This window comes from Perca fluviatilis, chromosome 16 (genome assembly GCF_010015445.1).
Source record: "Perca fluviatilis chromosome 16, GENO_Pfluv_1.0, whole genome shotgun sequence".
In the NCBI taxonomy this organism is placed as follows: domain Eukaryota; kingdom Metazoa; phylum Chordata; class Actinopteri; order Perciformes; family Percidae; genus Perca; species Perca fluviatilis.
Window position 1 is genome coordinate 23421684 of NC_053127.1, and position 27970 is coordinate 23449653.

Here is a 27970-nt window from a genome sequence, read left to right on the forward strand (position 1 = left end):
GGCTTGGTCCAATGAAGATTTAACAAAAAGATTCAATAACAAAATGGCATGACAAAACAAGTTTTGACGCTTCAGCGGTCTGAACAGCTGTCTCTCCTCACAGATTCACAACTTTCAGCTCCATTCCTTCTCTCCCCTGCTCACTATATTCTCCTGGAGATGTGGGCAGTTCCTTTTCCCCATGTGGCTTATTAGGGCCATTTTCCGTTGGTCCTTCGTCGCCCAGATGAGGAAGGCGTACTTCTTAATCCTTGTGTGTTTGAGGCCACTCAGGGCCAAAGATGAAGGCTCTATCATGAGGATGTAAATTCCGCTTAAACTACCAGAATAAACATTCTTTGGTCTAATCTAGTCGGCACCCCAACAGGGGTCAGCTCCAAGACAGATAAACAGTAAAAAGGGTTTCTTCCTGCCGTGTGACAAAAGAAGGGCCACCCCCTCTAAACCTCAGGAGAACAGTCAGACATGATTTAATTAATTAATTAACCACCCCCTGAGTTTAAGAGAGCAGACAGACATGATTTAATTGTCTTGAGAAACTTAGGAATCAGTATGTTAGAGAAGGATATCGATTGGGTCTAACAGCATTGACACAATTCTTCTGCCTAACCCAGCTGCAGCGTATATTGTAATTACATTAAAACATAAAAGTACATTGACATCAAAGATCAGCATTGTTTTAACATTTTAAAAACTCTACACTTCCATACAGGTGCATCGAGTGGCTCCAGGGGTGTTTGTTGTCTGACAAGCTCCCAGTGTCTGACAGCAGCACACAGTGAGGGGTGGAGCAGTGTGGGAGGAGTGCACTACATAAGAGAAAGTTCTCATTTCCTCTAATATAAAATTAGGATTAACCACCTTTTAAACATTCGTCCATCAAGAGAATCCTGTTCAATCAAAGCTCTGCTGCAAAATGTCATCCACTGAAATGCTGGCCATCTTTGGGGGATTTACTGTTTTTTTCCACCTGCTGAATCTGGCCTGGAAATGTTGGTGTGGATTCAGACAATTTGTTTTGTCGGAGCTTTGGCATGTTGATTTGAGAACATATGGACAATGGGCAGGTAATGTCAAAGAAAGAAAAAGTGTGTATGTATGTCTTTATGTTCTCTTACAAGTTGCTTTTGTAGCTAAACAAAATGTTGGCTGTCAGATGTGTTTACATACACACGTATACACACAGTATTTTAAATTATTACATAAAACATTAAAAAGCAATGAAAAACAGTTCAAAGAGATATAAAAACAATAAAAACAAGCTCAAATAGACTAAAAAAGTTATAAAATACAATAATAAAATGTATTTGATGTTGATGTTTGTCTCTCTCCCTCTTTTCTTTGTCATTCCTCACTAGCCATCCTCCTTACAAACAAACCTCACATAACATGTCATGTCACAACACTAGCCAAAATTCGACCTCCCAGACCAATATAAATCATTGTACTGTACTTGTCTTAATGTCCTAATGTCTGTATGTTTTATCACTGTCCAATTGTCCTGTGTCTTCTTGTACTGTAATATTGCATTAATAAAAAACATTAAAAAAAAGAAGTCTCACAGGCTGAGGAAGTAGAAGTAGTATGGCTATCTTTTAGTGTCCTTTTGGCTCTTCGCAGGCATCTCACCGATATCACTGATTCACAGTTTACTACTGTGAAATTATAGCTAATGCAGCTTTCAGTGACTAAATTTGTTCATTTCTGAAACTGGTGGACGATGTAGAATTTATTAAAGACTGTAAATTAGTGAACAACAGGGTGCAGACAGCTGAGATGTGCATGGCAATATTTGGATTTTCTTGCAAAATCCAAATATTGCGATGCAGGCTCCCTTTCTGTGAAGTCAGTTTGATAAGGGACTTGATAAGCTGTTCACATTCTTACTTGATGGGACATTTCCGTTTTGTTGCCTGCGAACATTTCAACCCTCTACAGACACATATCAACTTCAAGTCAATTTCCCATATTATTTTCTTAAATTGGTGCAGTTTTCATTCATTTATGACACTTTCTGATGAGTAAACTATTTAATGGTCCAAACAGTATGTACAGAAGATGACGAAAAGAAACTGGGCCTTTTGTCTTGGGTTTCTGTGAAACCAGGATCTTATCCACATAGAGTAGCAGGGAATGTTTTCTCTGGCTAAGCAACAGGGGTGTTTCAGGACATTTTCCTCCTCTTCCTCTAACTTTTCCTCTCCCCTGTGCCTCTGTCTGAAGTCTTAGCAATTAGAGCTCATTGGCCTCTGCTTTATACTTGGACAATTTAATAACTAACATTTTTATCTGAGGCTCAATGTGGCAAACTGTATTTTAGCCCTGCAGACTGGTTGAAATGCAGAATTGTGTGCAACAGTTAGTTTGGCAAATCTGAAAAATGTTACTGTATTTTGGCAGAACTGGTTGAGTTTGGTAAATGAGCTAACTTGATTGTGGTTATTGTGACAAACGTTTTAGAGATAATGTTTTAACACCAGATAAAAACAATATACTCACTACAAGAAAGAAAAGTAGCTACTTACAATGACCACTTACAATTTTTACATAAAAACATGACATCAGGGTGAAGTGGATCATATTGTATTGGTAGTCAAATCTTGTAAACTTCTGTCATGACTTAATAACTGTGTGAAACAAATGGACATTAATAATTCAATGCAAAATGAATTCCTCTAACATGTCTGTGTTTTGTCCGTTGTGCAGTTGTTACTGGTGCCACATCTGGCATTGGTAAAGCTTATGCCAGTGAGGTGAGTCTCCAACTTCATTCTACAACAATTTCTCTCCATTTTGGGGGTCCAAATTTGAAGTTAGAAGCTGGGGATAGTTGGTTGATATTTGTTAAGCTATTTAAGATCTCGACAGTGCAGAGCTACCAAACATGCTTGTCCTGCATGTCTCCTTCTAGCTGGCACGAAGAGGCCTGGATGTTGTTTTGGTAAGCAGATCTGATGATAAGCTTCAAATGATTGCCAAAGAGATAGGTGAGTGAAGTTAAAATAATACTGTTATTCTCCTGCTGTTTTCCAGTTGCAGTAAACACATTTGTTTTTCCATGTGCAACTCAAGAGCAGAAATAATCCTAAATATTCCTCGTCCCCTTCAGAAGATCAATATGGACGAAAGACTCACACCATCCAAGTGGACTTCACAGATGGTCAAAGTATCTACCCTGCTATAGCTGAAGAACTACAGGGACTGGAGATTGGGATTCTGGGTAACAGGTCAACCAATTACAGAAAATTGTAGTATTCAAATGTTTATAAATTGAGAAATATTGGAAGCAATTTTTCTAGAAAAAAATGACAGATAAAACAGCTAGTCCAGGACATAACCCCCCATGAGCTTTAGAGGAGCTGGTGGGTAGATGTTTGCCAGGCTGGCTTCCCCCCATGTTTTCAGTCTTTGTGCTAAGCTAATCTAACTGTCCCCTGGCTGTAGCTTCATATTTATCATACATGAGAGTGGTATCAATCTTCTCATCTAGTTAACTCTCCTCAAGAAAGCAAATAAGTGTATTTAATATATTTATTGTGTGTTGAACGATTCCTTTAGAGGCTGAGCCACCTGCAGCTCCAGATTTTAAATATGAAAATATGTTTTCTTACCTGTAAAAGGCTAATTTAACAGGCCAAATAGTTGAAGGGAAAAGGAATAGATCAGTTAAAGATTGACAAATGCTTATTAACAAAGGTTGTTTGTGTCTTTGTAATCCATACAGTTAACAATGTAGGAATGGCCTATTCTGATCATTTTGCCTATTTCCTGGAAATACCAGATGTTGAACAGGTAACTTTTGCATCTTTTGCATCGTTTTCTGAAGACAATACAATAGGTAATTCATTTTGACTGACTCAGGCTGTCAAAGGTCATGTTTGTCTCTAATGTATAACTCATTTGTGTGTTTATTCTGACCAGAAAATCACTCAGGTTGTCAACTGTAACATGCTGTCAGTCCCTCAGGTAAGATATCTATGTGAGGATTTACTGGCTGTGTTTTTATAAGTCACCTTTTCCACTGTATCTAAAAACAGTTGGGGTTTTTGTTCATGGCTATATTTGTTCATGATTTTATATTTTCTTCACTTAGATGACCAGACTGGTTCTTCCAGGCATGGTTGAAAGGTATTGTCACAAACATCCAGAAGTTAACGGTTGATATAAAGTAATGAGACTGTAGGATGAATTTTAGAGTTGTTCCAACACCAATACCAGTATCAGAAATGCCTCAGATACTGCCTAAAATGCTGGTATCAGTATCGGCGAGTGTGCGAGTCTATGAACCGATCCGATACCACATAAAACATGTATTTTAAAGAAGTTCATTGATGTTCTTTTTCAGTTATGACAGACTCTAAATCTAGATAATAAAAGAAAGTTATCTGGCATTCATTCTCTGTATATGTACATATATTAACGCTGGTATCGGATCTGTACTTAGTATCAGCCGATACACAAGTAGGTACAGGTATGTATCAGAATTTGTTTCAGGAAGAATATAATGAGTAACACTATACTTGAAGTTTTCTACATTAAGAGTGACATAACACTGTCATGAACACATGACACTCACATGACACTGTCATGACACATGAACCCTAACCCTAACCCTAACTTGTCATGACTAAACCGAATGACACTAAAAAAGAGTTACGTCATAAACGTTTATGACTTGTTTATAATGTTTTATGACACGTTCATGACAGTGTCATGTCACTCTTATGTAGAAAACTTCAAGTAAAGTGTAACCAAATAATGTTATTGGAACATCTCCAATGAATGTTTGTCTTCCATCTCCTTCCCAGAGGGACAGGGCTGATCATCAATATCTCCTCTGAAGCCGGCGTCCGTCCACAGCCTTTGTTGTCTCTTTATTCCGCCACTAAGGTACTTTCTCTGTTATTTATGTGCACATATTCATTCAAACACACCCTCATCAGATCACACCATTACACATTCACTGATTAGCACACAATTTCATGGCACTTTGTTTTGTGACTTTGACTTTCTTCTTTCTTTCAGATTTTTGTAACATATTTCTCTCAGTGTCTGCATGCTGAGTACAAGTCAAAGGGAATAATTGTTCAGGTAAAGTATAGGATATGTGTACACAAGCTGGAGGAAATTTAATAATATACAAAAATCATCATCTTACAAAGTGAACCAACATATGATTTCAACCCGTTACCAAAACAAAACAACTTGTCAAAAGATTTCTCTAGAAATAAATGTCGGTCATAAATGAATGAGTAGATAATAATGCACTCAACTCAACTAGAATTGGGAAACCGTGTAACATAAGACATAGTTATGTGAGGGGTAGAAAGCAAGAATAGAACATAACCCTTATAAGCCTCTAACAGAGACGTAAGGTAAAGTCGGAAATTCACAGAAAGCAAATTCCCTAACAAGAATAGAGAAAGGTTGTAACTCCAGATACTTCAAAACAATGACACTTGATTGAAAATTATTGGAAACAATTAGGGGGGGGGGGGACGCTTTGTGTTTGGTAATCCTCTCAGAAAGATGTCTGAGATCCTGAAAGCCTGTTTTTGACCAGATACCATTCCATCTGAATAACACACACAGAAAACAAAAGAATTATGTTCTCCTTAAATTTGGCTGTCAAAGTAAGTGACTGTACATTTGAAGTTTCTGTGTGTATGCAGTCAATAATTAATTAGAACAGTTTGTTCTGCTGCTCTCATTGACTCAGGTTATGAGATAAGATAAACTTTATTGATCTTACACAGAGGAAATCACTTCCTTTTCCTTTATATGTTCCTCTTTTTTTAATTTACTGCATGGTTGCATCAAACACACCCTACTTTAGATATATCTGCACTGGACTCAGTGTTTGTCAGTCTCAGTGCTAAAACTGAAAATCACTTTTAAAAGTCAGCAATATGTGTATGATATAAAGGGAAGTTTAACTAGTCCAACCAGTCATTTTCTCCCCCCCAGTGTGTGGCCCCCTTCATGGTGTCCACCAACATGACGAAAAACGTGAGTGGCAACCGCTTTGCGAAGAGTGCTTCCAGGTTCGCGAGTGAGGCCTTGAACACTGTGGGTCACTCCAGCTACACCAGCGGCTGTCTGTCTCACGCTCTCCAGGTCAGAGAGATGAGAGACTGTGATCACTTACAAACTGTCAGCTGCTATGATATATTAATGTCTCATCTTCTCTTTCCTATCATCCTACAGGGCATGGCTCTTGCAATACTCCTGCCGGACTGGTTTCGTATGTCACCATTCCTCATAAGAAAGCTACGAAATGTCGCAGAAGACAGCAAATATTATATAAGAGTGTGCAAGGAAAAGGAGAAGCTTGGGGAAAAGGAAGAGTAGTCTTGCCTGCATCTGCATGCTGAAGTTCTTACTGGCATGAATGTTTACTTTACACGTGACTATGGGCTTTATAATAGATTATCTTCACTGTAGGTCCACTTCTCAGATACCTCAAATGTGTGTATTGAGGTTACTATAAATGAGCTACACTATACACTATATATGTAATTATGATATATTTTGTACATTTATTTATTCTCAATTATTGCATGACATTTTTATTTTATCTATGGAGCAAATTTGCAGGGTAGCATAACAGAGTTTCTATTAATATTTACACTATTACACTTCAGATATACAGACACAATCTGTATTGCTTTGCATTTAAGAAATCTTTTAAATACATGTTTTTTTGTTAAGATCTTACAATATTACAGTTACAAAGATACAGATACACAGTACATTTGGCATATATTTAAACATATGACAATATGTACAAGTAACAACTATTAGTATACAAGAGTCAGCCCTTTCAGGCTTTCTCACTGACCGAGAACCACAACTCAAAATAGAACATGCCAAAAGGTTGTGCAACTTTTCATCAATTTCCTATTTATGTTTTGGTGAGTGTTGCACAGTATAAAACAAAATGTGAGAAGAATGCAGTAACTTTATTCTAACTTTCTTTTATTCTGTATTTTGTAAATAGGGTAAATTAATTGCTGTGTAACAACTTACTTTGGTGTCAACCTGGCCTTGGTCTGAATCATTGCTGTTCCTGGTCCTGACTGAGAATGGATTAAAGTGACCATCACTAACACTTTTTGGTGTTATTTTGAAAACAAAAATCGCAATATATTTTTTTAGGTTAGCACAATAGCAACAAATACAGTTCATCATTCTGAGGTAAAACATATGTAACGGATCCCTTTGTGAAGACTAGAGAAGCACATGTAACAGACACAAGTCATGTTTGCAGAAAAGCATGGGAATCAAAAATCTGTTTAGAAAGAAAAAGTATTTGGATGACTTGGTCCAGCAACCAGCAGAAATGTGAGAATGTAGTAAAAACAAGCAACAAAAATACAGAAGTTATTATGTATTAACACAATACTATTAAGAAACTGAACCAGGAAAATAAGTTTTTACTGTGGTCAATTGTTGTGGCAAAAGAAATTCATAATTCCATCCCTGAAATTATATATATATATATATATATAGACATTTTATATTCAATGTCTGAGACAACCCGTATTGCTCCAAACAAAATGTGTTTTTGTTTTGAGAAGTCTTTGACAAATTTCTAATTTCTGTCTCATGTGAAAAGACAGGCCTAAAGCTAATGCAAACAGGAGGTTATGTCGACAGAAATCACGGCCACAAAAGTTAGTATTCCCCCATTTCTTGGCTCAATCAGCAAGCCAGTTCAAGTACATATAAATAGGAAATATCCTATTTGAATGCAAAAACCTCAAGGGACCAATTTTGAAAATGCACTCGACTGTGGTCCTTTTGTAAGCTTTAGTAAAACAACAACTAAAGCTGCATTAGGTGAACGTATAGTAACTGCTACTACATACTGTACCTTAGCATCCACTTTTCTTTACATTATGTGTTCATTTTACATGTAACAAGAGTTTATACTTACACAGATAAGACTTTGCTGCAACTTTAATATTAATGAACAAAACCCATGACTGCACATGCTCACAGATCAGTGTATGTGACTGAGGTGACACCGTGAATCAGAAGCGTTGGCCCCAAACTATTGGTCACTGCTTCCACCTGAGCCAAGTACTGCTGTGACTGGCTGCGGTGACCAGTGGGTCGAGGTAAATACAGGAAGCGAACAGTGGCTTGCGAGCTGTGCTCCATCAACATACTGTTCACCGCGGACAGGAAGTCCTCAGACAGAGCTTGTGTTGGCTCTGCAGGGAGCTCCCCATCTGGCTGAACGTGGTGCTGCACCACAGAGTCCCACGGAACGATCTTTATCGACGCCCTGATCCTCAGCTTCCTCAGCAACTCTCGGAACGTCTCTTCGTTAACCACCCAGCCCTGGTCGTTAGACTCAGTCTCCACATTCAGGAAGATTCTCATTCTTGCATGCCGCCATTTGCTGGACATGTTGAGGACGCAGGCCATCTGCAGCAGGAAGAGGCTGCACACATCCTCATAATCACGGCTGCCTGGCTGGAGCAGGTTAAGAGGCCACACATCTATTGTCCGTTCTGGCCCGTCCACCTTGCTATCTTTACCCTCTCCCTCTAACTGGAAGAAATAGCGGGCGAGGCACACGTTCTTGTTCATTTTAATGGCGTCAGAAATTATCCCTACGTACTCCTCTGGTGATAGCCAGCGTGGGCTCTCCACATGTCGGACTGGGGGAAAATGGGCCTGTAATGAAGGCAAATCAACCCCAAAATTATATTCGCCCTCACTCCCCCGACCAATGGAAGAGTCACAGAACGCAGAATCTTGTAGGAAGAAGTCCTCAGGAGTACAGCTGTCATAGAAACCCAAAATCAATGTGTTGGGCTTCATGCCACCTTGTAAAGGGAAACAGAAGTGTGGATAAAGCAACATCATAATGTGTAATGAATGTGCCCATGACAGGGATAAGAGATATCAGAGCTTACCTAGGCCTGTGATGCGCAGCAGATGCTGTGTTCCCTGCCTGACAGAGAGAGACAGCGTCAGGTCTACAAAGGCCTTCACCCCGAGTTTATCAACTAGGCTCAACCAGAAGTTGTACTGCTGCTGGACCGGGTCTGATGGCAGGGAGTCTAAAACACAGGAAAGGCTCAAATAAATTTACTGCGTGGATTTGAAGAATACAAACGGTAACACAAAACATTTCTTTATTTCATAGATGCAATACTACTGAATACATTTCATCAAAATTGCAGAACAGTGATAGAAGTACTCAGGCCCTTTACTTAAGTAAAAAGTACCACAATGTAAAAATTCTCTGTTACAGGTAAGAGTCCTGCATTTGAAATCCCACTTATGTAAAAGTAAAAGTACTAGTGATGCGTCAATGCATAATTACTTTTTTAGCTGGTTTAGGTGGACTTTAAATACAGTTAGTCCAGTGGTTCCATTGGCTGACTATTCTTAACTCATTTTCTAACTAATATTGGATAAATTGACCTCTTTGTAAGAGGACCCCAAGTCAAAAAGGTACAGTTTAATCTAAAAATGAAGTACTAACTACAGCTGTTAAACAAATGTAGTAAAGTAAAAGTACAATATTTCCCCACTGAAATGTAATAGAGTATAATGTAGCATAAATGGAAATATTCAAGTGAATTAAAAGCATTCAAATTTGAACTGCAGTACTTGAGCAAATGTACTTAGTTACTTTCCAACACTGCACATGCATTGAATAGAAGTTGCAATGTATCCTAATGGTCACCAGGGGGCAGAAAGGCAAACTGGGAGTAAGTGAATGAATGAAAGAATATGTTAGCACCTTTCTTTCTTAATTCTTGGGGTGCATCACAAATATATAATCTCACGGTTGGAAAGGTTTGTGCATATTTATCAAAATAAAGAAAGAGCTAGACGTTTGGCTGAATTTAAAGGATGGCTGGTTTTGAAACTCTATGGTCTAATGCAACAATGATACAGAGGAAACTTATTATCTTATTAATAATGCAAGAGAAGCAGCAGATGGAAAGCGAAAGCCCATGAGGTAGTCTTCCGTGATGGTGCCTGTGGACTTCAGGTGATCCAATCAGATCTGTGACACAACGTCAGTGATATGCAAACTACTTTAATATTTCGTGCTTATCCTACTCATGAGATCTCATAATGAATGATAAAAAAATGATCACATGATATCATGTTGAATACATCAGTGAAAGGCTTCCAGACACATGAAAAGGCCAAAAGGTGAGTTTGACTTGGCTACACTGATTCAAAGATAAGAATAATTTCATACAGTTGGCTGCAGATGGCCATCACAGACCATAAACAGAGAATTACCCAGATCTCCCAGCTGCACGTGGCCCAACACATACAGTCCTCCCTTCTTCAGCTGGTTGATGAACAGGATGAGCTGACAGGAGGAGCGAGGGTTGGCCACCATTAACAACATCTGCGGCCTCCAGAACTTCACATGGTCTTTCCTCACATCCAGCATCAACAGATACTTGCGCACCTAAACCAAAAGGAAGACAGCACTGTTGAAATACTGAAGCGCATGTCTGTTTAAGTGTGTCTCTGCATGAGTCCAGATACCTGATGGAAAATGAGAGCCTGGCTGATGTAGCCCCAGCTGCTGGTGGGCGATCTGTAATGGAGGAAAAGCAGCAGCAGTAACAGGAGGACGATGCTGCCTGAGGAGTACACAGGGTTAATGACGAACATCATCACTAAACAGCTCAGGATGCCCAGCAGGCAGGTGTGCCAGGAGAAGAGCTGGAAGGTTGGTCTGTTAAACACACAGAGACAAAGAACTAAGGCCACCAGACACATGAAAAACCAAGGCAGAGAAAGGCAATAAATATTAATTTTACTGTCCCATAAAATATATGATGGTAATAAACTGAGGCTGATTGGGTTGTTAATCTATATAATGTTGAGGACTAGTGCTAAAATCTCTGCCTTTCAAATCTCACTATTGTGAGCCTTTACTACCTTAAATACTAGCTTCTCTTTTTTCACTGAGCAATTTTAGATTTCAGAATGAAAGCCTAAAAAAGTATTTAAATTGTAATATATTTCCTAAATAGTAGGTGTTTTGACTTCACTGAAGGATTCAATTACTGGCTGTTGAAAAATATGATTTGCAATGCCTACGGATTTATTATTTTTCTTTTAACAGTGATTGATCTTTTATTACCTGAAATTTGGTGCCGACGCCCACTCTAGAGCCAAACAGGCCAAGTCAACCGCAGCGTAGGCAAGCAAGTAAAAAACAGTCACCAAACTTGCTACGGCATTAAGCTGGCCTGCAAACACTACACACTGAAACACAAACACACCACAAATCGCAGCTCAGGAAACCAGTTGTAAATCTGAAAATATGCAACTGCACACTACAGAAGCTCTACTCACCTGTGCCAGACCCCAGGTGTACAGCACTGCCACCCACGGATTCCCAGAATTTGATGTGATGGCAGCTGGAGCTAATGGCAAACCTGTGAGGGAGAACAAAAGCCTCTTTAAAAAAAAAAAAAAAAAAAAAAACGGCTGAAGAACACAGATATGATGAGCAAAAAAACCTCAAGCCTTACCAAAGAGGTGATCCAGAGCAAGAGCGTGGAGGATACGGGATGCTCCAATCATAGCACACATTGCAGCTGACAGAGCAGCGCAGAATATCCCAACGGTGACGAACGGCGACCAGATGTTTATTTTCTGGAGGAACCCATAATCCTGAATCAACAGGTTTCTAAAAAAATAAAAAAATAAAAAGAAACAAATAACTACTAATTTGATTGTTGACCTCTCTTTAGGTTTCAGACAACACTATCATGAACCATCTCAGACCTGTCACATGTGGCGCTGACCAAGATGAAGAGGAGGACATAGACTGTAAAAGTGTAAAAGACGGCTGTGATGGTGCCTTTAGGGATGGAAACACTCGGAGTCTTCAGGTCCCCTTTAGAGACATGCAGAGTGAGAACAAACATCAGGTTGTGCATGTCTGTGTGTACAATGCAGATTTACTCAATTGTAATAAATCTCTTGTTTGACATTATTCTGCATAACGACATAGGTAAAAGTAGCAATGGCATGATGGAAAACTACTCCAGTGATTATACATGTAAGACAACAAGCTTTAACCTGACATGTTCGCTCCGGCCATAATCCCAGTGCAGCTGGTGAACATGACGGCAAACACGGTGGCAAAAGACATGACAGAGTTGGTGCTGTAGTCCAAAGAGTAACCAGCTGCAATGAGAAAAATAAGGAACAGCAACACCTTTAATAGATGCCCCTAAATTTAGAAGCTCCTTGTAGCTTTGCTTGTGAATGCACTTTCATATCCTCACTAACACCAACACTCACAGCCCAGGTTGTTCCTCAGAGTGGTCGCGCTGAAGCCTGTGTAGCTGGCGTTGTAGCGGACAGTTTGGTTGTCAGATCCCTTGTGGGTGATGACAAAATCACGAGGTTTGACTGCCACAGAACTGATGAAGATGGACAGCAAGGATACGGTGACCACCAGCAGGATGACGAAGGCGGTGCGGGAGTAGATGTGAGCGCCCACCAGACACACAAGCAGACACAGCAGAAGGACTACTGAGGAGTACAGCACTGTGTACCAGTAACTCTGAGGAAGCACCCGCAGCCCCTCGGAAACAGATGACTCTATAACAGAAGAAAACAGGCAGAAAACTGAGAATGCTCAAGAATGAAATTGGGATGTGTACTGAAGTAGGTGAGGTAGTTTAGTTAGCTAAAAACTGAACATTATCAAAATCTTACCAGGATCCGAACCGAACACGTCAAGTATCGCCTCCACAAGACCAAGTACATACTCTCCACATGCAAATACTTTGGCCAGGAAGAACATCAAACCAATGCTTCCTCCAAACTCTGGGCCCAGAGAGCGACTTATCATGTCTGGTCACATTTTGTTAAGGTTGATGTTTAAACTGAAATGAGTGAAACTGTAGGCAAGATTAAGAAACACTCAACAACTCAAGAAAAACCATGGTTCGGTCTCTAAGGATACAGTAGGCTCCACCACCTTGTATAGCACCGTTGGTGGAAATGGCACAGATGGACAGTATTGTAAGAGATATAATGGTGTAGGCTACAATCACCATTAATAGACCCTGTAACAGGCCCGCGTGACCAACCACAAACCCTGCAAGAGGAATCAGATCAGTGTTAGTCACTACTGTACAGCACAGTGACTCAGTTATAATGTAAGCGATTCATCCAATCATCCACTGGCTACAACCAAATACAGCTTTTAGTTTTCCCAATCTCCTTACACAAAGCATCACTCACCGGTTCTCAGGAACAGCACGATGCTGAACATGGAGAGGATGGTCGGCACCATCACCCCGAAAAAAGTGTTTAGTTTTCGAGAGTCTTTACTTGGTGTCTCGGAGGCGGATTCAGGGGTGGTGGACGACTCCGCGCCGCACACAGGCAGACAACATACCCCTGAGGGGATCAAAGGGGTGCGTTCGTTTGACATGGTTGGTGAGAAGAGCCTGGGATCAGTCTGCTGACCCTGTGAAAAAAAAATTAACAAGAAAGAAATATGACTACAGAATTGAATCTACTGCTGTAAGGCAAAACTTCTAACATGCGTGTTAGCCACTACTCCGTAAAACAATGTTAATTGCCTGGTTATATAGCAGTCGGTATGCTTAGTGGAGAGGAAAAGGGTTGGATTTGGAGATAACGGTCACAGTCACTTTAGGTCTGTCAGCTTTGTCATCATTAAGCTGCACAGGCAAATACAGCTCTTATTTTATCTCCCACAAACAAAGAGTTCTCCTTTTCCCACCAGATAGGTTGTGAAAAAAGCCTACAAGGTAAAGGATGTGACATGCCCTGCACACAGTCTACTTTTATTTAAGTTTTTGTGTCCTGTGTATGTTCTTGTTCTTGTTGGGACAAAGTGAGACCATTTATTAGTCACACGGAATATCATGTGATTGTTATCTCATAATGTATATAGTTTGTGTATACTCAATGTATTGTTCTCGGTTTCAAAAGAAAAATTGCAACAAGCCCGCAAACACACACAGGCGTTTGTTTTCTCACACCCATAAACAACACACAGTGATGTTTTTACCCTTTCAGGCACTTACAATCAATGAAGATCATCATGTGCCCACAGTAGAAAATCTCATGCTCTACCTCGTGAATGCTTCCATCATCACATAAACAAATAGTTTACTTTAAAAAAATGTGTGAGGCTTTTGAGCAGCTGAGAATACATTGGGATTTTGACAAACCTTCAGATTCAGTTATCAACAAACGTATGCAATTGAAGTCAAACAAGTCTGTCAGCACTCAGGTGCCACATAGTCCTGTGACACTACAATGCAGTCCTTGTTCTGTTACTTTATCCACAGTCAGTCACTTGCCTTATTTACATTCATTTACTACACAATACAGCAAAAATCAAGTACGGAAATGCCACCAAAGAGAGCCTGCGATTAAAGTTTGCAACTCACTCTTATTAATAAAAGCTGTTCCTCACACCTCAGGTTGGTATTTGCAGTCAGCTGATTCGCAGCTGCTTGTCTGTTTTTACATCAAACCGAAAAGCCGACATCTCAGCTGAGCAGCCCAGGCAAGCCCCTCTGTGCAGGTGACCTTGGTTGTTCTCTTTTTCTCAGATGCAAGCGTTCAACTTTCTCCATTCTTTCTCAAGGAAGCGGTTACATCACTAAAGCTGTTACAAGAGTCTTCTTTACGATATACTCCCGTCTGTGAGTTATTAACTCTGCTACACGTATCACATGATGGGAAACACGAAATTAGGACAGAAGGGACATAATCTTCTAATTATTACAGGGATTACACCCAGTTACTGATTCTTTTCTACCTAGGATTTTCATATTATTTTGACAGTAAAGCTGAAAATATTAGTCCGTTAATCAGTTAGTGGTTAGACAGAAAATTAATCAGCATCTATTTTGATAATCGACTAATCATACGACATCATCATTTGTATCATAAGTATCATTTTTCATACAAATATGCCCCAAACTGCTTCCAGCTGCTCAGATGTGAGAATTTGCTGCTTTTATTCATCTTATCTGATGTTGTTCGAGTTTTAGACTGTTGGTCGGACAAGCATTTTAAAAACTCAATAAATTAAATGATGATTAATCCAAAGAATAATCAATCTTGTAAATAATTACTGGTGCAGCCCAATTTGACAGAATAATGTGTTTTCAGGGAGCTACTGTAGGCATTTGTATCAAACACTGGCTGACCAAACATCTTTTTTAACACCTAACGTTAGTGGATTAGCCGTTTGTATTCCAGTTGCACAACATACAAGTTTTGAGTAATACATCTGATTAAAACCCCATCATGGGGAAGATGACTTGCCAGCTATGTAAACAGGGAAGTTGTATTTTCAACGAGAACCATACACTGGTGCATATCAATACTTAGTTAGTTCCTTTATTGTCGTTGATGCTGGAAGTGACATTTAGCCTCACGGTCATGACCTGCAGGATGCTGTTGGTGACGCACTGAGCTGATACCTCTAATGTTTATGCAGACCGCCTAGACCTATTTAGAAAGGCCCTGTCAGGGTCCACGGACCCTACTTCAGAAACAAGTCAGTTACCAAAATAAATCACCGTTTCCGTCACATATTCTACTTACGTAGCATATGAGGGTGGAGCAAATGCGGCATTAAAACTTTACGTCTTTTCGGGGGCAAAACGGGTAAACAAATGCTAAATAATACGCCACATTTGCAGGTGCATCTTGGGTAAATGTTTGTTTACGTTTTGAGACTCTTGGCCAGGAAGTGGAAGTGGCCGCGGCAGTGATAAAACAACGTACCCGGCATAAAGTGTTCCTGCAGCGTGTCATTCAAACAGCAACATCCAGGATACTATCGGCCAGACGCACCCTTGTGCTGTTTCGTAAGTTATCCCCTGAAATACTGAGGACAGTCAAACTTACCTCGCTGAACCTTCCGGAGACAGTTTCACGCACTTCCTGCTTCTTTTGTGGCCCACTGAGTCTGTTTCTCTCTCTCTCTCTGCTTGTCTCAGCGGTTTGTTTCTGGTGGAAGATGTAGCCTACCGGGTCAGATGCGCAGTGGACGGTCAAATGTAACCGCTGCAGGCCGGACAGGCAGAACTGAGCTGTCCACAGAGTTGATGCTGTGAAAGATGTGCTGCCCAATAACAACACAGCAGCAATGGCACGCCTCGTTCTCCTATTATTTGTTCAAAAGTGTCACGGGAGAGCAGAAACCGCCCATGTGACTGCCAAAAGGGGAGGGCAAATATACCACAAATATGAGCAAATGTAGCCTACTGCTTGTCTAAAATAACCACGCCCCTTATTTGCAGTCAAACATGACATCACCAATAATGTAATCACTTCCAATAAGTGCACGTGAAGTGGTGATTTCGGTTGTATGCACTCAAAAAAACGTGCATACATACACACAGGGCCTATGAGCATGAGGCGCTGATGTAAAGTTGTACATATGTGAGCTGGACTGTAATGGCGCTTCTCCACACCAGGGGTCATTATTGTGACTTCCATAAATAGAAATTGGGCTCATTATGTGGCAGGACTAACATAAGATGTCAAGTAAGGTTTTCGTTAAAATAATGGATCTTTTCTCAAAATAAAAACAAACAAACAAATAAAATACCTGAAATAGCTTTTACCATTCTGCTCCAGGAAAACAAACCAGCACTGAAAATGAACAAGAGGATTGATATGGGGATTGTATGATGTTAGAGAGAGATGGTTAAGGAGGGCAGGGACATGGACATGCAGGATCTCCACAATCTTACTTCACTAACTCCTGGACAAATGGTTTCCAAGACTCTGCCCATGTCTTATAACACTAAACAAACGTGCCAAAATGTAATGATTTCTGGACACAGTCACCTTTAGAGAAATACAGAATCTGGTATAGCTATGTGCCTTTTTATTTTTTGTTTCATGATCCCTGCTGGACTGTTAAATCACAACAGCCATCACTGACCAAAACATTGCATCATTAGTTATAGTTATAGTTAAGTTATTTTACTACTTGTGTCATTTTGAAAATGTAACAATTTTAAAATTAGCTCCGAGCATGGCCTTTGCTTTGTTTAACAGAGACAGACATAGATAGATAGATAGATAGATAGATAGATAGATAGATAGATAGATAGATAGATAGATAGATAGATAGATAGATAGATAGATAGATAGATAGATAGATAGATGGATGGATGGATGGATGGATGGATGGATGGATCGATATATAAACTTAAAACAAAAAGTAAGGAAATTTGTGTTTGGTAGATTATTTCTCTGTGGCAACAATGCTTTTTGGCAATGAATCTTATACCGTTGGAAAGCCTGTTTAGTTCCCTTTCAAATGGTGCCCCATTTGTAAGGAACATGCATTTGTGGGATGGGCAGCAGCGCTGAGTATGTGGGTTGCGCCTATGAAAAATTTCCCAAATCTTCTCTGCCAATGCCGAACAGCTTATTCTGCAATTGACTCGTTTGGTGGATTGGATGATTGAAGTTTGAAGAAACAAGACCTATTGGCAATTTAACAATGTATTCATTTAACAAACAGGAGCCTCAGTAGCGTTTGGAAGAACCATACACAGCCACAACAGCCTGGCACCTCCTCCTTATGCTGGTCACCAGCCTGGTCACACACTGCTGCTGCATCCCATTCTTCAACCAGCAGTTGCAAGTCTGCCAACGTGGTTGTGTTGGTCCCTCTGGCACGAACAGCACGCCCAAGCTGATCCCACAAGTGTTCAATGGGGTTGAGGTCAGGACTGCTGGCAGGCCATTCCATCCTCTCCACTCCCACATTCTGGAGGTGGTCTGTGATAAACCCCGCTCTGTGGGGACAAGCATTGTCATCTTGGATGATAGAGTTTGGACCCAGACTGTGGAGATATGGGATGGCCACTGGTTGCAGAATCAGGCACCTGATTGTCAGCACCTGGGTGTACCAGAAGCTCAAAACAAGAGTCAATAGCAACAGCAAAGAAAAGCTGTTTAGCAAATTTTTCATGGGCGCAACCCACATACTGAGCTCTGCTGCTCATCCCTCAAATGCATTTTCCTTACAAATGGGGCACCATTTGATTTATATATAAGATTTATTGCCAGAAAGCATTGTTACCACAGAGAAATAATCCACCAAACACAAATTTCCTTACTTTTTGTTTTAAGTTTAGATAGATAGATAGATAGATAGATAGATAGATAGATAGATAGATAGATAGATAGACAGACATTTCAAAAGCTGGACACAATTATGTCTCCCACTTCACTGTAAAGTCCAATCTGTGTGTATGTGTGTGTGTGTGTGTGTGCGTGTGTGTGTGTGTGTGCACTGGAGGTTTCCACATCACACTTTACACTGTAAATTGCATATTTGACCACGATTGGCACAGTGAAGTGCAAACATCCAAGTGAAGTAAAAAAATAAAAATAAAGCAAAACATAATTTTTTTTTACTTTAAAATATACAGATTGTTGTGACAAATCCAGGAGTTGGTTTCACATGACTAATGTATTAACGCAGGACACTACAGTGATGAATGATTTCAATAGAATATTGACACAGGACACTCTTGAAAAAGAGATTTGTAATCTCAATGAGTCTTTACTCCAGGTTAAATAAAGGTTTAATAAAATAAAACAAATTGGAAGAACATTTGAATCACATCCAAATCCAAAGTATTTGATATAGCCCATAGGCCTACAAAATCTTAATGAGCCCCCAGACTCACTAATCAGTCTCAGTAGAGCAACTGCAAAATGTCCCCTTATCCAATCATCAGTTCAAATCTTCATACTCATTTCTTCTTCCTTTGACCTCCAAAATCACTGGAAAAGCATTATCTTTATTTTGTAAAATTCCCATTTGAAGTGGAGAGGATGGACAGAATACTGCCATGCTTCCTACTTTCCTCATTGTGCTGCACCCTGCAAAACATGAAGTTATCATAATTCAAAACATTCAATTTGTAGGTAGGCTACCCCTCACTTGAGAAACCAGAAGGATCAACTCTTTATCTCTCTGAACAGATCAAACTGAAGAGTCCATGCATGTGAGAAAAGGATCTCAAACCTGCAGAGTGGTCTGATCAGGGGTTATGGGATTTACTATAGTATTAAGAGATGGGTGTGGTTGAAACATCCTTCATGCCCGGATTTGAGGATCCTTCTGCAAGCGCCCACCGCGTGATCTGGCTGCCTGTTTCTGAATGATGATATTCAGAAAAAAAAAAAAAAAAAGGAACCGTGTGGATAACTGACCGAGAGGGCCGCCTCTCACAATACTGGGAGAAAACCCGCTCAGTCGATCTATTGATGGGTTGATTTCTTGCAACCAGAAGCTTTTTTTAATGCCATTACTTTCTATTTGAGGCAGATTTGCACTCAGTAGCCTAATTCATTGTTGGCTCGGAGGCGGTTGTCCTGATGAAGTGTCAGCAGAGGGAGGAGGAAGCCAGAGAGAGGAAGGAAACGAGGATAACGTCACGAAAAGCAGAATCGGAGTAAAACGGACTGAATAGTAATGGACAGTGCTTGATGCGGGCCGGGGACCCGAGCTGAATTGTGTTTGTTTACGTCGCATTGGACAAAGATGTTTTTGTTAACTGGTCGGGTGTGAAAAAAAAGGGGAAAACATTTCGAGGAGGAAACGGCAGCACAGCAGCAGCAGCAGCAGCAGATTTCATCTTTTTCAGGAGGCTCCACTAAAGCAGAGAAATGGAAATGTGTGTAGCCCTCCTCCGTTTGCCTGTTCGCTGAAGGATTTGGAAACAGCCTAATCGTGACACACGGAGCTTTAAGTGGATCTTATTTTTTAATGAGTGAAAAAGACATATAGCTAAATCTTTTTTGGGGGACGTTGCTTTCGGTTTTTCCACGGCAGAAAAAAAAGCAGCAAAATCATCGGGGGAATTAACAGGTAGCCACCCATTATCAAACGCTGTGACAACCGCTGTAGGCCAGCCTATTGAGTGTAAGATGGCTTGGTGATGATGTGCCTATTCGTGGCATCATTTTGACTAAATTAATTTAGCTACATCCGCATTTTAGAAGCTCAGCATCTGAAACAAGATGTGGTTAGGGCCTTCATCAGCCGCTGTGCTGATCAATATGTGATGTAGCCTGCATTCATGGGGCCTGTCTTCCTATTTAAATACACTAGGAATCTCTAAATGCTTCAGACGCTGAAATAAAATGCTTATGGTGGTCTTCCTATATATTTGAATCTGTCCCGTTGTACCCGCTTCTTTCTTTATTCTGCGGCTTTTATTTCCGTGCGGAGCTCCCAGGCCAGGCCTGCATGTGTTAAAACCTGGGAGTGAGCAGAGCCGCACAGTTTCTCTGACATTAACATTTACTCTGTCAAACATGCTGTGGTTGGGGGCTCTGCGCTCCGCTCCAGTTGCAGATGCCATGTTAGTGTCGTTCCACATCAGATGTGCATCCAAAAGGGGTGGGGCCAGTCACACTTTGGCATCATGCTCTTTGAATTTCTCTCTCCTTGTGTTATTAAATGTGTTCTCAAAAGGCCAGTAAACTCCCTCAAATGTTCAGGCACTAAGAATATGCCTTATTCTAACGTCACCTTCCTCATCAGCATCATCATGTAGGAGATAGCCTCTTGTTGGCTACCAGGCCATGAATGAGTGCAGGTGGAGTCCGTATGATATGTGTGTCTTTTTTTTACCACTGTCCAGTGGCATGACTTCAGCACAAATCTGCTCGCCCTCCACTCGATGCTCGCAGGCGACAAAACATCCATCCGAGCATCTGGCTGGACCCATCTAGGCCTGATCTCTGATGCACCCCCGCACCCCACCACACACACACACACACACACACACACACACACACACACACACACACACACACACACACACACACACACACACACACACACACACACACACTGTGCTTTTCTCCTCCTCATTGGCTAAATGAGCAGCTGTGCCAGGAGACTGAGACCCATGATGCACCCCTTTTGGCTTCCATTAGTGCCGTGTGATCCATCTGGTCGCAGGTCCCTCCAGGGAACAGTGACCTACTGTAGCTAATTGCTCTTCCTTTGCAGTGTGCACTGTATGCATGTTTGCTGTGGATTTGAATTGCTTCACAAATGCAAATAGAAGTTCCCTGTTTGGGAAGCTGTTTGAATGTGTAACTGTACTCCTATCAGGAACAGGAAATGCTGCTTCCTACTGAAAGCATGATGTGATGTACAGTGTGTTTGACCCCAGTTGGCCCATAGCTAAATTTATACATCTCCTACCATGTTAATTTTTAGGAACCGCAGTGTCTCAGATGACAAAAAAAAGATGACTGTGTTCAGCATTAGCACAAGTTTTGACTTAATACACAACCTGTAAATGCATAGTCAAGTTCCCTCGGCTTTAAAGGGAGTGTTCGCTCAGCTTGGTAGCGATGCTGGCTGTTGGATAGCAGCTTAGTCATTACAGATTATTCTCCTCAGTTAAACCAGGCATGGTTGCACAGCCATAAACAGATTACAAGGTTTATTCTCACTGTGTGGGTTCAGTAATCCTTACAGATTACATTTTTATTTTTTTATTTTATTGTTTCTTTCCCAAATCAGGGACAAACAGTATTTTACGTAAATTATTTTACTTAATTTATCCATTTTTGATGAAAGTGGACTCCTGGATTACTGGATTATGAAAACACGAAACTGTGCTAATCCCAATGGGCTTCACTAATATACAGCCGCAGTCAATTACGAGATTATACTTAATGTAAATCAGAGTCTGATATTTAAAGTTTTCCCGACGGCCAACAGGTGACGACCCTGACAAATCCAAAATGAGTGAGCTGGAGCAGCTTCGCCAGGAGGCCGAGCAACTGAGGAACCAGATTCGAGTAAGTCAGATGTTTTTATAGTTCAGTTGTCATCTTTAGGATGATAATGCTGATATATTTAACATGTTGTGTAATGTCTTATTTTTTCATCCTATGATTCCACGTCCATCAGGATGCCAGGAAAGCATGTGGAGATTCAACCCTGACACAGGTAAGTGCCACTGAATGTCCCAGGTGGTATAGCTAAAATACATTTTAGTTTCTAAATGTTTTTGGGGGCTTTATTTTAGTGATAACCATGTGTTTGGCGACCATTGATATGGAAACATAATAAAAAGGTCACGGGAGAAACTTGACTGGTTTTAAAGACCTGGGAGTTTTTAAGTACACATAGAAAAAGCAGAGCAGCTGCTCGAAATCTTTTTTTAATTCAATTTTACACTACTTGTTTTGTAAAAAAATAGATTCATTCATACTCAATTTCCACCCACATGATCATTGGAAGTATAACCATGGTGGTTTACCATTTCCTTGTGCTGTGCTTTATACTTTAATATCATTATTTATAAATTAATTTTTACATCTTAAGTCATTCATATGGCATGACATATTAGCTGTTCCTGTGCTTATTTTGTCTTCAGTGTATTATAGCTTACAATATTGTTACAATCTCAAGAAGCTTCACTGGTGAACCTTCCATCTCTCACAGTTATCAATAAAAATAAAAGGGTGAATTTCATTTGAACTAATTATTTGATTAACCTCTCCTCATTAAACTAGATAACTGCTGGTCTGGATCCTGTGGGGCGGATTCAGATGCGGACACGACGTACCCTCCGGGGCCACCTTGCTAAGATCTACGCCATGCACTGGGGCACTGACTCAAAGTGAGTCTATACTTTACCAAACATTTTGTGTTGGTGACTTTGATTGTGATTAAAGCATTTCACTGTGCAGGTGCTGTGCACTATTACATTTTTGGCTCCATACAGTAGCAACTTCACATTATATAATGTGAAGTTGCTACTAATGTAATGTATATATAATACATTACATTTAAATTATCGAACAAACAAACATATAATTTGTAACAAACTTACCAAGCTGGTGCAGGCTACCTAGCCGTTCTGAAAAGTGGTGGCCTAAAATAGGTCTTTGCCTGTTTACACTGTGCTGTGTGTTTAGTGCTGATTAGTAAATGTTAGCATGCTAACATGCTAAACTAAGATGGTGAGCATGGTAAACATTAACATCAGCATGTTAGCATTGCCATTGTGATAGCATTCTGATGTTGGCATGTAGCTCAAAGCACTGCTGGGCCTAAATTCAGCTTCACAAAACTCATCACATCTTTGAGTTTTCAAAAACACTGAGCCAAAACATCCAAAAATGTCTCTTTTCAAACTTGTTTGGAGCAGTTTTAGGTTCAGAACTATGGAATCAAAAAAGCACAAAAGCTGTAGTGTTCTACAAGAGTTATTCCACATGTGTGCATCCTAAAATGTTTGTTAAAACCAAAGTTTTCAGTTTTCAACATTTTGCCTGTATTACAAGTATACAAGCCACTGTGGAAGACTGGCTTTTTTTTTTTCTTCAAACGAAAGTCGACAGTATTCATTTATTCAGATAATAAACACACTAAGCCGAACTGGACGTCCATCGATGGATGTGGTATGAAATGTTTGAATGTTTGTCTCCACAGGCTTCTGGTTAGTGCCTCTCAAGATGGAAAACTGATCGTCTGGGACAGCTACACCACTAACAAGGTAAAGTCAGCTGAATGATTCTCATCAGCTGGATAAATAGTCACACTTGGCCTCTGTCCGAACTGGAAGTGAAAGTAGAGGAAAGTCTTTCTCTTGTAGGAGTGTGGTTGACTCATAACCGCTTTCTTTGCAACGATTGCAGTAACTTATTTTAACATTTATAGTGGCATTAGATTTTCAGTGTTAGCACACATTGTTATGCTGTTATTATAAGAGCGCTTGCATTGGGTTTCTTTCTACTCCAAAAGTAAAATGTCCGTTGCTTCCAAATACCTTCCTAGATACATGCCATCCCCCTGCGCTCCTCCTGGGTGATGACCTGTGCATACGCCCCCTCTGGGAACTACGTGGCCTGCGGAGGCCTGGACAACGTCTGCTCCATCTACTGCTTGAAGACTCGCGAGGGCAACGTCAGGGTCAGCAGGGAGCTACCTGGCCACACAGGTGAGAGAACATCACACTCTCACCTACTTTGACGAGTCAAACTGGTGAGAGGTTTCAGGCGAGCGTGCAGCAGGCAGTCTCCTGCCTCGAGGGAAAGCTCTGCTTCCAAACCCCTAAACAATGAAGATTTCATTTACGTGGTTAATTAATCGCAGGGCAGAGCCGTCTTAATGAGCTGAGACATCAACTCCTGTCTGCGAGACTGGTTTGTGACACTGTAGCTACTGTGCTGCTGTACATAATTTGCAATATGGGCTGTGACTTAATATCAAGATGTCTATCGTTTGTTCACAGCAGTAAGCTTCATGAGCAGCAGTAGACGTTTTACCTAAGTTTTGCCTCTCAGGCTACACACAGTCCGCCAAACTTAATTGGTGGATATTTGCTTCTTTTTTGGGGCTGAATGCATCCTGAGAGGAAGGCCGCAGGCACTAGTACCTCTCTGGATATTTTGGGTTAATAAAAATCAATTAATTTAGATCTAATATTCTAATATTATATTATATTGTCCTAAAAAGACCACTAATAAAAGATGAGGCTTTAAAGACTCTTTGTGGGAAAGTTGCAAATACAATGTTATTATCATAAAGTATCAGGTGTGTCAAGGTCTACACCACGGAAAGCACAATAACCATTTCCATCATAAATTGCTATTTTCTAGATTGATACATATGTATATGAATGCAGCAAATGGCATTCCCATCACCTCTCCGCATTAACCCTAAGGTTTTGGACGTTCAGTGTACTGTTACAATAATAGTTCTATTTTGTGCTTATTGTATTACAGTAGACGCTAGTAGTGGCACTCCACTATCACCTTAATGTGTATATGTGCAGATCACCTTTAAGTTTCATTCAGTTCCACAACACAAACTCACCTGTACTCTGTTCTCTCAGGTTACCTGTCATGCTGCCGTTTCATTGATGACAATCAAATCATCACGAGTTCCGGAGACACCACATGGTGAGCCTACAGAGATCAAAACACAGACAGTGTGCAGTGCATGTTTCCCTGAGCGGATCAGTGTCTAACTCTGCGCTCTCTGCCCCAGTGCACTGTGGGACATCGAGACGAGTCAGCAGACCACTGTTTTCTCGGGCCACAGCGGTGACGTCATGAGTCTGTCCCTGTCGCCCGACCTCCGCACCTTTGTGTCGGGAGCCTGCGACGCCTCGGTCAAACTGTGGGACATCAGGGACAGCATGTGCCGGCAGACCTTCACAGGCCACGAGTCGGACATCAACGCCATCTGTGTGAGTGTGCCGAGGCTTGTGACCAAACTACAAGTTGTCAAAAACTGATCTGAATATATACCAGCGATAGAACAAAATAGAAAATAAACTGTTTGCTACACAATGTGCTGCCTATTAACTCATAATCAATTAGACATTCCAATTGTCTGCCACTGGGTATCAGCCCAGCAGTGGTGGCAGCTCTTCCTTCCCGTGTACGTCGTAATACATTATCAACAGAGCAGCTCAAGGATTTGTCTCAGTGACGTCACACACTGTCTTGTCTCCAGCTTTGGGGGGGGGGATTTAAACTTGGAGCACGCTAGAGGATTAACAAGATTATCAATTAACACCATATCTGAACATCCTGCATCAGTCCAGACTCCATCTGAGCCTGAGCCTGGACTGATGCACCACATAGGTTAAATCTGATGGATGACCCGTAGACTGATTCAGTATTAAAACATGATGAGCATCTCTCAGACTGATCTGATTCAGTCCAAGAGCAGAGACACCAGTAGCCAATGAGAACACAGTTTGTCATATTAGGGCATGTAGGGAACTCGTCTCCTACACAGAATCACCTGCTTGCCGTCTCTTCTAAAGAGTATCTTGATATAGCTGTACCCACACTTCCTGCTTCTCATCCATCTTCCTGGCTTCCTCCACAGTTCTTTCCCAATGGCAGCGCCTTCGCCACAGGCTCAGACGACGCCACATGCAGGCTGTTTGACCTGCGTGCAGACCAAGAGCTCAGCCTCTACTGCCACGACAACATCATTTGCGGCATCACCTCCGTGGCTTTCTCACGCTCCGGCCGTTTGCTGCTGGCTGGTTACGATGACTTTAACTGCAACATCTGGGATGCCATGAAGGGAGACAGAGCAGGTGGGTGGAAACAGCGGTATATTTATGCGATGTCAAAGAATAGGTCTAAAAAGGTTCAACCTGAAGCACAAGCGAGGGTTATATTAATCGTGGAGTTACATTAGTAAGACATCAGGGAACATTGTTTGTACCCTTCAAAGTAAAACCAACTCTTATCTGACCATCACCTGCAATATAACAAAATAACAAAAACAATAATCCATAATAATGTTTCATGGTATGCACATAATTGTGTGTATATTGAACCTACAAAATGCAACATAAAATCATCAGGATATGGATTTACAGAACTAACGTTCAATGTTTGTTTTTTCTAGTTTTAAGTTTACTTATGAGTCATTTAAAGAGAGCTCTGTGCCAGACTTACCAGTGAATTCACACGTGTCAAGCCTTATTTTGTAAAAAAAAAAGTTTTGGTCAAGGGGCACACCCTGTGTTGGAAGTTAAAGCACTAATAAACACAAGCTTGCTGTGTGCTGTGCGTTTTTTGAAATGTTTCAGAGCAAAACATTTTAGTGTAACAAGTCTTCTTTTGTCTGTCCTCGTCCCCCCTGCAGGGGTCCTGGCCGGCCATGACAATCGTGTGAGCTGTCTGGGTGTGACAGATGACGGCATGGCGGTGAGCACCGGGTCCTGGGACAGCTTCCTTAAGATCTGGAACTGAGCCATGAATATAAACAGCAAACACACACACACACATACATACACACACACCTCCAACAAACACCGCTCCCATCTTGGGACACAGTTTGCACCCTGTATTCACTGTATGTAAGATTCAACAGACAAATTGCAACATTGTACTGTACATAATATATATGACTTAGGTATGAGTTCACACACACACACACACACACACACACACACACACACACACACACACACACACGCAAACACACCTAAAACACCTAGCCCTAAACACATGCCCACAGCTGATTTAAGTACAGAAAAACACACACACACACATATATATATATATATAATCTTTAAAATTTAAAAATGTGATAAAATACAGTTGGATGTTCAGCTGCTCAAATAAAAAACACAAATGCCACTATTACCTGAAGCCTTTTAACACGTCTAACACGCTCATTCACACAACACACACAACCACACACACAACACACACGCACGCACACACACACACACACACACACACACACACACACACACACACACACACACACACACACACACACACTTTTTCCTGAGAGATATTGCTCCTCGAGTTAAACAGGGGAGAAAACGTTATTGGACAATTCTGTCTTTGTTTACAATGAAGTCCAAAATGCACTCCAGACAAATTTTTCTGTACTATTTTTGTCTCAGTACCACATGTATCTCTGTGATGCTAATGAGAAGGAAGAATGGTTGTGGAAAGAGAATCATGGGAGTCCATTAACACTGAAAAAAAAGACAGGATGATCGTCTGAGTCCAGGGAAAATATCAACTCTTATTTTCATCTGGCTCAAAACATTATATAGTCACTGTTTTTATAGCTATGAACCCCCCACATACAGTACATCTGCTCTTAAGTTTTTGTTTTATTCTTCTTTTTTACACTTATTTTATTCATGTTCTCCCTGTGTGCCTCAGATACACTTTAAGGATTATTAATAGACAATATTGATGAAATTAAATTAACAAAAAAAAAAAGATCTGAGATTCAAAAGGTGGGTGAAAAAAAATAAAAGCATTACTGTATAAGACATCTTAATAAAGCAGGAGCCAGTATTCATACTTTGACTTTGTCAATGTATTATCTGGACATTACGATGGTGTAATTGTACATAATATTAATAAATAATAGCCTCTCCTGCCAGAT

General features: G+C 40.7%; 3 protein-coding genes across 3 annotated transcripts; 2 read left to right on the top strand and 1 right to left on the bottom strand.

Annotated features, from left to right (window-relative positions):
• The first annotated feature begins 850 nt into the window (after positions 1–850).
• Positions 851–6353, top strand: hsd20b2 (hydroxysteroid (20-beta) dehydrogenase 2). The gene is made up of 11 exons (XM_039777793.1): positions 851–1067; positions 2707–2753; positions 2912–2987; positions 3110–3220; positions 3725–3792; positions 3922–3966; positions 4094–4128; positions 4809–4890; positions 5026–5091; positions 5968–6117; positions 6208–6353. Exons 1-11 carry the CDS (start codon positions 917–919, stop codon positions 6349–6351), a joined length of 975 nt encoding a protein of 324 aa, XP_039633727.1. The 5' UTR covers positions 851–916; the 3' UTR covers positions 6352–6353.
• slc12a9 (solute carrier family 12 member 9) lies at positions 5111–16245 on the bottom strand. Its single transcript, XM_039777792.1, has 14 exons — positions 15922–16245; positions 13264–13492; positions 12983–13117; positions 12733–12870; positions 12313–12615; positions 12088–12195; positions 11791–11902; positions 11535–11692; positions 11356–11438; positions 11141–11265; positions 10537–10729; positions 10282–10456; positions 8931–9077; positions 5111–8840 (listed from the first exon to the last, which is right to left on the bottom strand). Exons 2-14 carry the CDS (start codon positions 13454–13456, stop codon positions 7999–8001), a joined length of 2712 nt encoding a protein of 903 aa, XP_039633726.1. The 5' UTR covers positions 13457–13492; positions 15922–16245; the 3' UTR covers positions 5111–7998.
• A 2980-nt stretch (positions 16246–19225) lies between these two features.
• On the top strand, positions 19226–27967 carry gnb2 (guanine nucleotide binding protein (G protein), beta polypeptide 2). The gene is made up of 10 exons (XM_039777801.1): positions 19226–19918; positions 21794–21873; positions 21986–22024; positions 22594–22700; positions 23516–23579; positions 23861–24023; positions 24921–24987; positions 25076–25277; positions 25928–26144; positions 26702–27967. Exons 2-10 carry the CDS (start codon positions 21817–21819, stop codon positions 26806–26808), a joined length of 1023 nt encoding a protein of 340 aa, XP_039633735.1. The 5' UTR covers positions 19226–19918; positions 21794–21816; the 3' UTR covers positions 26809–27967.
• Positions 27968–27970: the final 3 nt, after the last annotated feature.